General features: G+C 34.4%; 1 protein-coding gene across 1 annotated transcript; it reads left to right on the top strand.

Annotated features, from left to right (window-relative positions):
- The first annotated feature begins 7,856 nt into the window (after positions 1 to 7,856).
- LOC149964391 (uncharacterized) lies at positions 7,857 to 9,136 on the top strand. Its single transcript, XM_090170865.1, has 4 exons — positions 7,857 to 7,930; positions 8,309 to 8,628; positions 8,715 to 8,901; positions 9,013 to 9,136. The coding sequence occupies exons 1-4, from the start codon at positions 7,889 to 7,891 to the stop codon at positions 9,055 to 9,057; spliced, it is 594 nt and encodes a 197-aa protein (XP_090026991.1). The 5' UTR covers positions 7,857 to 7,888; the 3' UTR covers positions 9,058 to 9,136.
- Positions 9,137 to 14,395: the final 5,259 nt, after the last annotated feature.

Here is a 14,395-nt window from a genome sequence, read left to right as displayed (position 1 = left end):
AATATATTGAAGGCGAGAGTATGCCAGTATTTATCGGTCATGTGCATCATTTAAAGTAACAGCTGGAAAATGCTGGGAACACTATAGCTGTCAGTGGTGGATTTACCATAAGGCTGAAAAGGCTGGAGCCTAGGGCGGCAGATTTCAGGGGCGGCAAATTTGGGGACCGAATTTTTTTTAGCCGTCTCACAGAAATCAAAAAGATTTCTGTGAGACGGTTTTCTGATGTCTTGCAACTAAAGAAGTCTACAAGACATTTTCCGGTGACTTTTCCCTTTTCAATGAATCAATTTCATTGTACATTCAACGTACCGCAAATTTCTAAAAGTTCTATAAGCTCTATGCTAAAACACCCAGTTCCCAGCCCACAACTATTAATCGACTTCTGCGTCTCTGGCTGTACTTTGTATGAGTGAGAAGAGAGCAAAATTGCAGCAAATATATTTTACACTGCCCCCCACTCATACAAGTCCGACTACTGGTCAGGGTTGGCGAAATAGGGTACGCAACTGCGTACGGGCGCAAGGGTTTTTGGGGCGCAAAAATTCTAGGACTATTAGGTAAGCAATTTTTTTTAGTTGGCGCAGTGGCAGCGTTGGGAAGTTGTTTTAATTTAAAAAATAGAAATATTTATCCTGCAAAATGTATGTGATACAAGTTTAAAAATTTAGTTACGGAGTAAAATATAAATAACAAATAAATAAAATAATAAATATAAATGCATCTGTATTAGTATTATCGAAGATTCTATATACGAATTTTGTTTTCCTGAGTCAGGCGGCTATTAACGTAGTAATAGCCGTTCGTGCTACTCCGTCGAAGTTTTAGCCGTTCGTGTGTAGTTTTTAGATTAACGGACTCCGGACTCAAACAGACACAGATTATACGGACACTGTGTATATCACTCATTTGACACTGACGTTTATTTTTTTTAAGTTTTATATTTTCTGTATTTTTACCTCTCCGAGGGGACAAAGTCCCCTAGGAGGGGTTATACAACGACCGTGTCTGTCTGTGGGTGGGTCTGTGGGTGTGTCTGTCTGTCAGGACTGCGAACGCGTTCGCATTTTCGGTGCAAAGTGTAATCACTGCGTACGCAGTTTCTCAAAGGGTTGGCAAAACCACCGTGTGACGGTGAGCGTTAACGGATGCATTTGCGGTTTGGTTTGGATGGTGTTTTTTCGCTCACCGTCGTGACGGTTTGGTGTATTACGGTTTTTGTAATGTTTATGCGTAGGTTGTGAGTGTTGAATTTGTTGTGTTTGTGTTCTGATGGATGTGCATGTTGAGTCTGTTGTGTTTATATGGGCGTTTTCTCTCCAACTTCTTCTTAATGACTTTGGGACGGACCGAGTGCTGAGTGTAATGCTACCTCTCAACGTCCAATGGCAGGGTTTCCACCAGTTGTACACGGTATTCGTCTTAGTATCAATTTGCGATCGCATCGGGCGGGATTTGAACCCGAGACCTCCTGATTGACAGGCGGACGTTCTACCACAGAACCACCGACACTTTTTACGCCTTATTGAAAATTAGACCTTCAGCTTTATCGGAAGCGTATTTAATAGAGTACGAAATTTTGGTTTAATTGAAATAGAATTGAAATTGAAATTATTGCATCGAAGAAATTCTAATTTAGCGTTTCTCTATTGATTAAAAACAAATGCGCCACCCAGGTTTCGAACCCAGACCATTCGGCTTGGCAGTCGAGCGCTCTACCACAGAACCACCGATAGCTGCTTAGATTCACTGAAATTAAGACAGGCATCGTAAGCATAATAGGTAATAAAGTCTTTTTTTATTAATGAATTTATGAAGGCCTAATCTGGTATTTTTTAAAGGTTAAATCTTGTTTTAGCGCAGTCAGCCGAGATTAGAGGGTTAAAGGGTAGACCCTGTGGGTGGTCCACTTTTTTAACGACCTATATATAGTTCTGTTAATTCAAAGGAGATAATTTAACGTTAATTGCTTTAAAAGCTGGCGGTTAGTAAAGTGGCTCTCTGTGCTTTGTTGATGGTAAGGTTTTTGCTTCTTGTAAATACATTTGGTGTGGATATTTGGATATCTACGATTTCTAACGCAGTCAATGATTTCTTGGGTGTGCGAGTCATTATATGATATTGGAAATTGGACGGCATTGGTCTTTTTCATGTGGTATGCGTCACAACGTCAACAGGAAGTGAACGAGTCGTCCACTACCAGATATCTACGGTATCTTCATCAAGGGCGAGTGTTGAAATAAAATGAGCGTTAAAGATGCGGCAAGTATTTCGTAAGCGAGTAATTCCAAAAAGCCTCTGTAGATATTTCATTAAAATTTGCTTCGTATTATATTTAACTGATAAACTTGTTCTGTAAAATGGTTTAATTCAATTGTGCATTGTTATAGTACGTCTAACTTACTGTTGTAACTACTTAACTTATGATATTCTGAATAAATTAAAATTGGTCGTTTCGTCTCAATTATTTTAATTATAATTAAAATTTTATACCGGGCGGGATAGAAATGGGTTAATATTTTTAACAAATAACTCTAAATTGCGGAGATATATCTTTAAGGGTTATCTCGAGAAATTAATACCACTAGGGACAATTCTTCCGAGGAGAGGTATATTTTGGCTTGCCAACTTGTTTATTACGGCATTAATTTTACATGGCATTGATATATATAGGTATTTGTTATTGTTAACCAAGTTTATTCACTATTCATATCGAATTAACCTTCGAAATCGAAAATTTTACATAACCGAAACGCCCGAAAGTAAAACTAAACTAAAATATATTTTTAACACCTTTGTAGTTATTATCTCTATTCTTTACCGAAAATTCAAACACGTGTAAACAATTTTATTCTCTTAAAAATTAAAAAAGCTTAATCAGTATCACATGTGCACTTTAGGTATTGTAAGAAACTTTCATAGCTTAATTCAATTTGTAATGTTTTTAAATGATTGTAAGCAGGTTTCGAAATAAAAAAACCCTTACAAAAAAATCCCGCGAGTTCATTTGGGCTCGACCCACTTAAAATTTTAATAAAACCCCAAAAAACTCAATAAAACCCAATGTATCCGGGTTTTTTAAAACCGTGAAAATTGCGCAGTTTAACGGTAATAGTAAACGTAGGGAGCTGACGGTAAGCTCGCGTGGCATGAGGGGCCACTCGTAAATAAAGCAATAAAAGTCGTTTGCGGCTTGGGGCCTGTGGTGGTGCCTAAGGTATTGGTCTAGTTAATAAAAAATAGATACCCATAAACTATTTATTGTGCAATTTCAACCAAGTTGTTGTATTGTAAAAAAAATGGGAACTGACAATTGTAAAGGTAAGGGCGGCAAAATGTGAATAGCCTACTATTGGGAAATGTGTAAATCCGCCACTGATAGCTGTAGTGTCATTGGTTTATTTATCAACTAGAGGACGCAATGTTTAAACCTGAGCCGATTAAACCAATGCTAATAGCGGAATATGGAAGGCAGACTCAGATGGCGATAAATTATGATACAAATGGCCAATACCGGAAAAAACTTTATCTGTCTAAAGGACGTTAATTAAACCCCAGAAATGGGACGAGATTTAATGTGAGAGCGGCTAATGGACCAGGCAGGATATACTAGGATCACTAAGGATTTTAATTTCACGGCATATTTTTCCAATAATTTAAGAATTTGGCACCGACCGATCTGAACAATTCCGATATAAAACATAGGGCGTCGCATGAAATGTTGAGAGGTTTGGTACCACTAAATTTATCCTTCCGTTAGGCTCAGTAGGGAGGACAGCCACTTTTTTTGCTGAGATCGTCAGTCGCTACTCTTCAGAGATATTTCTGAGCGAATTTATGATATTAAGGTACATTATATATCAAATATTTCTAACTGTTTTACGATCTAATAGTAAAAGCATCTTCTAACCTTCATGTAAATTATCGTTCTTTATAAGATAATTTGGGATATAGTGCCAGGTGGACTGTCGAAATTTAGAGATGTCAGGCTATAGGAAACAGATCGCAATGGCCATAGACTGGAAAAATGGTGTGAAAATGAAATGCATTATATGCACTGAGATGATTAGCCTGCAGAAAAACATTTTCCTGTGCAAACGGTGGATTTGATCGAGTTCAACAACATGCTTAAGGAAAAGGTCACATACTAGCAATGACGCATATATACTGATGCAACAAAGGCTTGGTGAATTATCAACTGATGGGAAAGCAGAACTCGGTTTATACGTGCATAGCTATGCAACAATAAAAGCTGAAACTTACTGGGCACTAAACGTGGCATACAGCAACTTGACATTTCGCTCTTGTGATCAAATATTAGATTTATTCAAGGTTATGTTTACAAATAGCTTAAGGGCCTGGTGCAGAGACGTTTTGCGATTCCTGTTAATTTTAACACGATCGCAATTTAGCGATTCAGATTTGGCGAGCTGTTTATTTGGCGATCCTCGCAATCGAAATCGCGGTGCAGAGACGTTTTAGCGATTCCTGTTAATCGGCGACGCTGTTATTTTTCCAAATTTTTTTAACCAAGTAACGGACCAATGGGAGAGCTCCATTTCTGACGCAAAAAGCTATCACGTGGTTATGTTTGGTTTGTATTTTGACGATGAAATCCTGGCTCTTCTAATTAATAATTTCCTAACTCTAATTATATTATTAGGTTTTATAATTTTTATAGTTAAATCCGTTATTTTATTAAAATAAATTTATATAATATAGCCACGAAGGGTAAGCAAAACAGTTTCTGAAGAATGAGAGGTTATCCAAAATCTTTTTTAAAGCCTTAAATAGTGCATGAAAATTAGTTTCTTCTGATTATATCATTTTCTTACTCTTATTATTTATTAGATTGGTTCCATTTATTACACAGTTTAATGGTTTTGTTATTTTAAAGATATATTTTTATAATATGGTTGGTACATCAATAAAATAACGAATTATAAGCCAACATTTTCCGAAAATGATTCTCTGTTAGAAAATGAGCCGTATCATTTGGTTTTTAGGAAAATATTTATTTAAAAACTTAGCTGATAGCAATTAAAATAAAACTAGTTATAACATAAATCAATAAATAAAAAAACAGCAATTTCACGAGGTTACAAAAAATGGTAATTGTCTAAAGAAATTTCTAGCGAAATATCCTATATTGATCACACGTAAAACAATGGTTCTAGTATTTGATAAAAGTTGTTGTTCTACCTAATTATCTGGCATTTACATAGCCTAATCCAGGTATAAATTGTAACAAATGATATAAGCGTGTAGAATTAACTGACGAACACTTTTAAGGTAATACATCAAATTATTGGCTCGGTAAGCTCTTGATGCATGACAAATAAACTTGAATATTCCAATACATCTTTTATCGCAACTCCGTAGTCTACCTGAGGAAAGGTTTCTTCTCGGTAGATGAATTGGTATAAACGCTGGTTGATAGCTTAAGATCCTTGATACACTGAACCAATTCACCATGTCATTACCGACTCATTAGTTAAAACCCACTGCATACAGTACCAGCAAATAAGGATCTATAAATAAACCAAGGCTTTGAATACACCCAAAGTAGTAGTGTATAAGATTCCCTATTATAATTTATTCTTATCTGTAAAATTTGTAAGAGTGGCTGGCTTATTTTAGTGTTTCGTAAATCGTGATTGTGGTTAGGCCTTGGCTCTGACAATAATTCGACAAAAACATTTTTCGGGAAGCGATAATGAGCTAGAAACTCAAATTTTAATAATTTAAAAGATTCTGACCTATCGTGTTGTAAAATTTATCTTATTAAAGTAGGTAAAAAGCGTTTACTTCTCAATTTATTTCCCGAGCTCTTTACGTAACACAATCTGCCATTATTTTTGCGAGCTTTTCGGCGGCTAGCGACTGCCCAAGACCACTCGCAAAATAAACAGAGCGACTTCCTGTTATTTTTGCGAGCGAGATGTCTCTGCACACCGATTCGGCGCGAAGTTCGATAGCACGCGCGTTTTCTGTTAATTTGGCGATGAATCGCAATTTGGCGATTCTTAAAAATGTCTCTGCACCGGGCCCTTTAAGACTGCTCCGTGGCAAGTACTAACTTGTAAGTGTACTCACTTAATAAGTGATGGTATCGCACCTTATTTCTTGTCTGAGATGGTTAAGGATATAAATTCATATAAAAGTCCATTCACGATACATTATGATGAATCTACACAATGTCAAGTGAAATAACAAATGGATATGTATAAACGTTATTGGAGTTTTCGTAAAAACGAGGCTCAGTTTTAATTTGGCAAATCATTAAAGTTAATCATGCTAAAGGGGTAGACATTGCTGCTGCCATAATTTCTAATTTTGAATCAGATGTTAACAAAACTGTTGGCGTTGTGTGCAAACCTAGTTGAAACGAAACTGGCTACTCTGGATTGCTAGATATAGGTACATGTAATATTCATGGTGTTCATAATTCCTTTCGAATAGGATTGCAGTCAGGCCTGGTTTCAAAGACAGGCCAGTTAAAAGTGGTGATTTACCGATCTTTATCATGATTCTTCTTCAAGAAGTGATGATTTGTGTGACGTTTGAAATATGCATGCTAAATTTACCAAATAAATTTCCACTGAAACATTGTACCTCAAGGTGGCTGAGTATGGGTCCTGTTGTTTCATCCTTCTTAGAAAACTCACACAAAGTTAAGCTTGAGCTTCTTTTCCTGGAACAAGTCAAAAATGTAATATGTTATGTTCATAATTCAATATCTTATAAATTTTTTCAGTAAAATTTTATAAATTTGTCCGATATTTTATTACTTTTTACTATATTTATCAATTGTTTCTTCCCATTTTATCCTATATTTTACGTATATTTTCCTTTATTTCGCAATGAAATTTCCTATAATTCCCTAAATGGAATTTAAAATATTCAGTGGTCACACTGACTGTTGTCCGCAGATAAAAATGGTACAGAAAATGTCGAATATCGCTACGGTCTCAGAGTATGATTTGCACACGATTTTGCGCAATTTTTATGTAAAACCATATCTACCAAAACCCCAGTTTTTCTCTTTAGTTGGTGTTCTTGAAACTGCGTAATCAAGGTTTTATGAAATTATAAGTGAGGATTTCTTCATTGAAAAATACAAAGAAATTTAAATAGTTAAAAATAGCCATTCCAACATGTCCCTCCTGCTATTGCAATACTTCATAAAACCTTGAGATATTTTTTATTTATTTTAGGCCGTGAATGTTTTCATGATGCCAATAGAGCTTTCGTCATTTTTGCGACTGACAACGTTTGTTGCTTCTTCAGTATTTGACAGCGCGGAAACCATCATCGTTTCTTCGAAGCCCAAGAAAACAGTGACCAACTCGATGACACTACTGGCCATGGACGGAGAAGTGGGTAGTGCTGTTATCGTGCTTCTTGTCTTTACATGACCTAAATTTCATTGTCTTCACAGGTCATTGTAATGATGCTATTGTCCATTTCAACAGTTGCATTATTTCTAGCGATGGGATTCATTTTATGTGAACCAATTGGAAATCCGAAAAAGAGACCATTTTGCCTGACTCGAAAACTTTTAATTTTCTACCACTTCGTCTGGGACACGGCAGCTTTGCTGTTTTGTGAGCGTGAGTTATTTCACTTTTAGAAACTAGCTCTGTAAATTGAAATAAGCAAACTCTACGAAACACCGCGGGTCAAATACTCGACGGTTAATCAATTTTCAGCTTCTCCCGAAATTCAACCGTTGTTGTCAGCAAGAATTGTTTGCGGGGTCTGGCTTCTGGCTGTGGTTTACATTCGGTGCGTGTTGGGCTGTTTCTTGAGATCGGAATACTCAATTGTCACTTACGACGTAGTGGAGACTCTCGACGATATAATCTCCGGCAAGATAGAGCCGCTGATGATCAAAGGAAGTTTTGCCCACATTCACTTGAAAGGAATGGTTGGTTCGCACCATTTTATTCATTAATAACACGTTATATTTAAAGAGTTTTAATTTATTTTCTGGACATTGCAATGGAAATGATAAGTGGGTTATTTATTGTTTCATTTCCCTTTGAGATATCTCATTCAAACTACATATTAATGAAAACCATTGTTTCTTAAATTTAAAACGAAATCGTAAATTAGAGCATTTACTGGGTTCAGTGGCGGAGATATGGCCATTTTACTACAGGAACGAGATGGAATCGTTTTAAAAAAACAACTTCACTGTTACTTAATATAAAATATTATGCTTCTTTATTTGTTAATCCAATTATAATATATTTGGCCAAGGGTTTCTCAGGACAGATCCGTACGTTTGTTTTCATATTTTCAGGCACAAACTGATATCGTCACATATGTATGGTTATCATCATTGAAGGAAGACAATTTCTGTTCTCTTTCGGATCTGTTGTCACTGAATGGATACCTGGACGTGCTAGAAGGAAAGAAATCTCTCATTGTCACCAAATTGTTTCTCAGTTGGCTGTTGGGTGAGGTTCTTTTGGGAGATCGGAAGCTTATGGATGATATCAATCAGAAATACGGAGGGTTTTACTTCGCAAAGCAGCAAATCAAAACTGATTACGTTTTATTCCCTGTCAACAAAAGCTATTGCCTAAACGATCCTTGGGCCGATGAATTCAATAGTCTAGTGTAAGAAAGTTAAAATATCAGAATCTAATTTATAATTTGGAAAAACTCTGTTCTTTCTGGAGCAATGAAATTTTGTATATTTTCAGGGTGTATCCGTTCTTTGAATCCCGGCCATTAGATTACCTCGACAAGAGGTTTCATTACAGTTTGGATTACACGTCGTGGACCAAGCCGACCGACTCTTTGACTGACATTACTTTCAATGATTTGTTGGCGCCTTTCCAATTTCTTTTTTATGGTCTCCTCATTTCCAGTATCTTCGCCGTCGGTGAGGTAAGACAGTCTCGCTAGGGCTATTTTTTTCATAGGATCTGAAAGATTGATTTTTTTTTAGTTTTTTAAAAGTATCATTCTTATTCTACTTTGATGCTCTTTTTCGTACAGGTTCTCCTTGGAACCATTGTTGCGGCTTATGAAACTGTGCTCTAGCTCAGAATACAATGAAAATGGATCATCTGTCGTCATGATTATTTTTCTATGTTTCAATCAAAATTTCAGTCAAACCCACTAGAACCTTGAGCTACTAATGAAAATATGGTTTTCTGAAATAAAAATTTTACTGTCTGAAGTGTTTTGTCACACTTTGTCTGTTATTTCATTATACATATGTTTATATTTCTTAATTTCATGGAAATTTATTAAACCCCCAAAAGAAGTTGGTGACATCTAGGAGCAGTAACTGGAGTAAATCTGAGGTGACGATCGCTATTTTTTCAGTTTTAGAGACCTGAAGGTCAAGTTTTTACAGGTGGATGAGTTGCAATGCCAAAGAGGATCGTGGCAAGCTCTTAAGTAGCTTAAGTTCTAAATTCATCAAGTATTTGTGGTTATTCAAGAAAATACCACAGACGGCTGTGAAGCATTATCATAAAAAGTCGGTATTTCTAATTAAAAATGTGCCTCACCTATCACGGATAAAGGAAGTTAACAAAATCGTTGCGTAAGCTGTGATTGCAACTACATGCATTTAATGGGAAACGATACGTTAATAAAATAAAGAGTCTAGATACTTCATGACTAAAATTTAAAAAAATATATATTTAAAAGGGCGAGCTTTCGGACCGTCGTCCCTTTTCAAGCCAAGAATTACAAATGAAACTAAGATTTCACACAAAATACACTCTCAGACATTATCTCATTTTAGATTTTTTTAACCTTATCTTAAATTCGCCCTAATTTTTTATTTATATCTGTCCTCTATCCTGGTTCAAATTTCTTTTCAATTTTTGTTTTATTTTAATAATATGTTTGCATTTTCCTACAATATCTTATGTCCATTATTGGGAAAATTCAAAAATATTATCAAAAGAAAACAATTGGTATAAAAGAACTTTAAAGAGGCAATATATATAAAAAAATTAAGGTAATTTATTTATCGTTCAAAAAATAAAAATTTCAAAACGGTGAAAAATTTCATGATTTTTCGGAAAATTCCAAAAGAAAAGGGTCCCCCCCAAGAGAGTATATCCTGATAATTTCACATTTCTTGCAATAAAGCTGGTTTCACACTTGACGGGAAATTAGCAGCGTAAAGTTGAACGTAAGCGGTATATCGAATGGGATTCAATTTTCAGCTGGGCGTTTATTATCGTCTTTCCGCCATATTTTCCGTCGAGTGTGAAACCAGCTTTATAGTTTTTGAGAAAAACGCCTGGGCCGATCAAATTAAGACACCCTGTATATCAACCTAATATTGTTCTAATATGTTATTTCAAATCGCAGATCAGGTGAAATGTATCAATCTTATATTGATCCAATATGTTATTTCGAAGTCGAAGATCAGGTGAAATGTATCACTCTTATATTTATCCAATATGCTATTTCAAATTCACAGATCAGGTGAAATGTACCAACCTTATATTGTTATAATATTTTATTTCAAAATCGTAGATCAGATGAAATGTATCAACCTTATATTGATCCAATGTGTTACTACAAAATCCCACATCAGTTGAAATGTATCATCATCATATTGTTCCAATATGTTCGTTCATAATCCCAGATCATGTGAAATGCATACACCTACATGTAATATTGTTCCAATATGTTATTTCAAAATCCCAGAGCAGGCGAAATGTCTCCACAAATGTAGAATTTTCTTTTCTTCACGTGAAAATGTTTAGTGAGAGATATTAACAACACAAACTCAATAGCCTGACTTAGGTATGCAATTAAAATTTCAAAATGCTGGTGTAGTATTTTAAACTAAGAAAGTATACAATTATAGTAAGAAACCATATTAGGAAAATTATGATTTAGAATTGGATTAACAAGTTCTGCAAGCCTTTTTAGCTAAAGCCTGCATTGCGTACTTCTTACGGTCACCTGAACAGTATTTTCAGGTCTTAGTTATAGCTTTTTAGTCAAACAAGTTAATCTTTATATTCCCCTCATCAAACAACATACCTATAAATTTTATTTGATTCATTATACCAAGTAACTAACACCAATTGACCTTTTATAATTTATCTCACCAGATCTAATCTTTTTGGAGCAATTGAAATTAAACAGTTTTTTAATTTCAAAATGAGTTTAATTGATAACTGTGAGGCATTTGAAATCTGGTCACCTTTTGCTATGAAATGAGATTCGAATCGGGTTAAAGTGTCTGTTTTAATTTTGAGCTGTACGATTTGATGTGATAATATCTGAACCTAAATACAGATAATTTGATATCTGCTCTATTGTAATTATTTTTCAGGTCAGATAACGCAACTGTTATCTGGGAATAGGCCTGAAGCACTACTTCAGCTTCTGGTGGGACCTTTCGAAATATCTAACATTTACATATAGTTAAGTACTGGTCTTAACTAAATTAAGAAATTTTTCAGCTCCAATTTTAAATTATAATTTAAATGGACTTTAAGGGATATTGAGATGTTTTTATATTTTGAATTTTCGCTTAAAGATTTTATCTGAAATCTACGCCAAGAAATTTCATTCGGAGCCCCAAATTTTTGTAAACTGTACTAAGTCAAAGAATCAAGGTAAATTCGAATAATTGATGTAGAGTTTAGGAATCCATTTAGCTGGCCTGATAATACTTAAATCGATGACATTGATATTTAAAAGGAATTACCATACCATTATAAAGTAATCGATTTGTCGAAAAGTGCATTTAGTTGTTTGAACACTTTATTCGTGGAACTCTTAAAGTAAAAATGCTTGTTATATTTCAATTGGTTGGGAAAGACAGAAATTCCAATTTTGGTCAGAAGACGTACTTTACAAAAATTTTACTTGTTTGTCATTTAGACTCATTTCATTTTCATATTTTTTTCAGCGCTGTATATCTTCCAAAACAATTCATATCCGATTAAAATTGTATTTTAAGGCTGGTTTCACACACAATGGAAAATAAGAGCATTTAAGTTGGGCGTCGGATAGAAACCATACTACGATCGGCGTTTACCGTCGGCGATTCCGTCATATTTTCCGTTGAGTGCGAAAGCAGCTTAAATCAAAATAATATCGAAAGCTGGTCAGTTTTCTGTTTTTCTGAAATTTAGGTTGATAAGTAGGTATATTTCGTCAAGTTTTAGAAAAATAATGACATGGTAATTCGAGTAAAAACGGGAATTCGTGTTTTTGGCAAAACATGGATGTCAAAGCAATTGCGATTTAAAAAAAATATCAACAGTGGTTCGAAACAGATTACTAGCCCCATTTTCTTATAAAAAGCATCTAATTATCTGCGCTATACATAAAAGTGCATTTTACATCTAGTTGGGTTTTGATCAGGTAGTCGATCTATTCGATTGAGCTGGGTTTTCACTGGTATTGCAAAACACACTAAACGAATACTGAAAATCTGCAGTCTCGTTCATAATATGGATTCAACATTTAATGTGACTGCAATTACGAGTGAGGTATAGTAGTCTTAACCTATTATTGAATGGTAATTCATTGAAATTTTCTCTTGATGGGTTCAAAAATAAACTTTCCCATAGTGCAAGTTATTTTGACCCACAATTAGTTGTAGCGCCATCTGCTAACAAAAAAATTAAATGCTTTATCTGCCCTTCCGACAAAACGGAAATAGTAGCTGTCTTAGAAAAACTGCCTTAGATGACGTCACATTAAATCATCTTTAGTATAAGTATTTCTAGTTCTTCTGACGAGATCCCTGACTGAAGAATCTCCGAAGCAATGATATCACAGACCTGGGTAACCTCAAAATCATGGAAAACCTTAAAACCCTCCAAAATCGGGAAAATCTGGAAAACCTTAAAACCCTCCTAAATCGGGAAAATCTGGAAAACCTGAAAAATATTACAAACCTTTAAAACTAAAAATCCGAGAAAACCGGGAAAATCTGGAAAACCTGAAAAATCTTACAAACCTTTAAAACTGAAAACCCGGGAAAATCTGGAAAACCTGTAAAATCTTATAAACCTTTAAAACTGAAAACCCGGGAAAATCTGGAAAACCTGTAAAATCTTATAAACCTTTAAAACTGAAAACCCGGGAAATCCGGGAAAATCTTTAAAACCAGAAAAATCTTACAATCCTTTAAAACTGAAAATCCGGGAAAACCGGTAAAATATGGAAAATCTGGGGAAAAACGGGGAAACTTGGAAAAGCGAGAAATATCAGTGAATTAGGTTGTCGACAGAGTAGTAGGCGAAATATCAAGGAAATTGTCACTAAATTAATGAGGGTTCAGAAAGATTTCCCGAAAGAGTACAAATTCCCATCAATAAATGGATTTATTCAAGATTTTCCTACGTTACTTCTCTTATGCATAATAATATGGAACCAATTTAGTTTAAATGCCAATCATGATAAGAGTGGTTAAGTTAGCGATGAGACGGACACTTACATTAGGTAAGGCTTTTATCTGAGGTTATCTTAATACAACAAATCAGAGAAATATCAATGGAAACACTTGTAAATATCCGAGAAATCGGTTTGCAAATAGTTGTATGAACCTTATTACGGTAAAGGTAACTTAAGGTATTTTTTGTTATATTTTTTAGGATCTCTCTAGACACGATGACTTGTACTCTCGTTCAAGTATATTGTATTATATTTTTGATCATAATAGCCAATTCAGGTAGGGTCGCAGATGCCTTAATTTACGCATTGTTTACCAACAACCATAAAATTTCAGGAAAACCTTTCTGGATTACGCCAGTAGCGACACTAAGGATCACTTTCAACAGATTGATGAGGTAATCTATTAATATATTAATATTTAAATTTCTATTATTTAGACTATCCAGAAAATATAAGAATTATCTAAAATAAAATTCTATACATTTTACAAAAAAATCTTCTATTTCATACAAAATGAAAAAAATTCTGGTTATAATTTAGGTTTTTAAGAAAACAGATTACAGAATAACACCAAAACAGCAAAATAAATTGATATATGACTGAAATTTCAACTTTTTATTCCCAAATAGATTTCCAACTAACTCACTGAAAGCAACCTAATATAGTAATTTTTATTGTTGATAATTTTCCGGAAAAGTAAAATGCGGAAAATTTTCCGCCAATCGGAAAAAAAATTTAAACATAAATTACTTCTTAAAGGTTTTCAATGTTTTTACCTTTTTATCGATATAAAATGTCTAATATCAGTAAACATACTACAAAACATTAATAGTGTTACATTTTTAATCAGTTTAAACTAGTCTAGAGGTTTAGTTTTATTTTTAGATTCGAAAAAATTAGGCGAAAATGCCGCTTTATTTAAATTTGCAAACAATATATTAAACTAATCATGGAATGAAAACTTTTTTATTTTATCGGAAACTTACAA

This window comes from Leiobunum rupestre, chromosome 1, assembly GCF_980474605.1.
Source record: "Leiobunum rupestre chromosome 1, qqLeiRupe1.1.hap1, whole genome shotgun sequence".
NCBI classification, from domain to species: Eukaryota; Metazoa; Arthropoda; class Arachnida; order Opiliones; family Sclerosomatidae; genus Leiobunum; species Leiobunum rupestre.
The sequence above is the reverse complement of the archived record's forward strand: the minus strand, read 5'-3'. Positions and strand labels throughout refer to the sequence as shown.

Bases quoted from the DNA above. Each gene is read 5' to 3' on its own strand.
- LOC149964391 (XM_090170865.1), top strand. From the start codon at position 7,889: ATGATCAAAGGAAGTTTTGCCCACATTCACTTGAAAGGAATG. The intron at 7,931-8,308 runs GTTGGTTCGCAC...TCATATTTTCAG, and splicing joins ACATTCACTTGAAAGGAATG to GCACAAACTGATATCGTCAC. The intron at 8,629-8,714 runs GTAAGAAAGTTA...GTATATTTTCAG, and splicing joins GATGAATTCAATAGTCTAGT to GGTGTATCCGTTCTTTGAAT.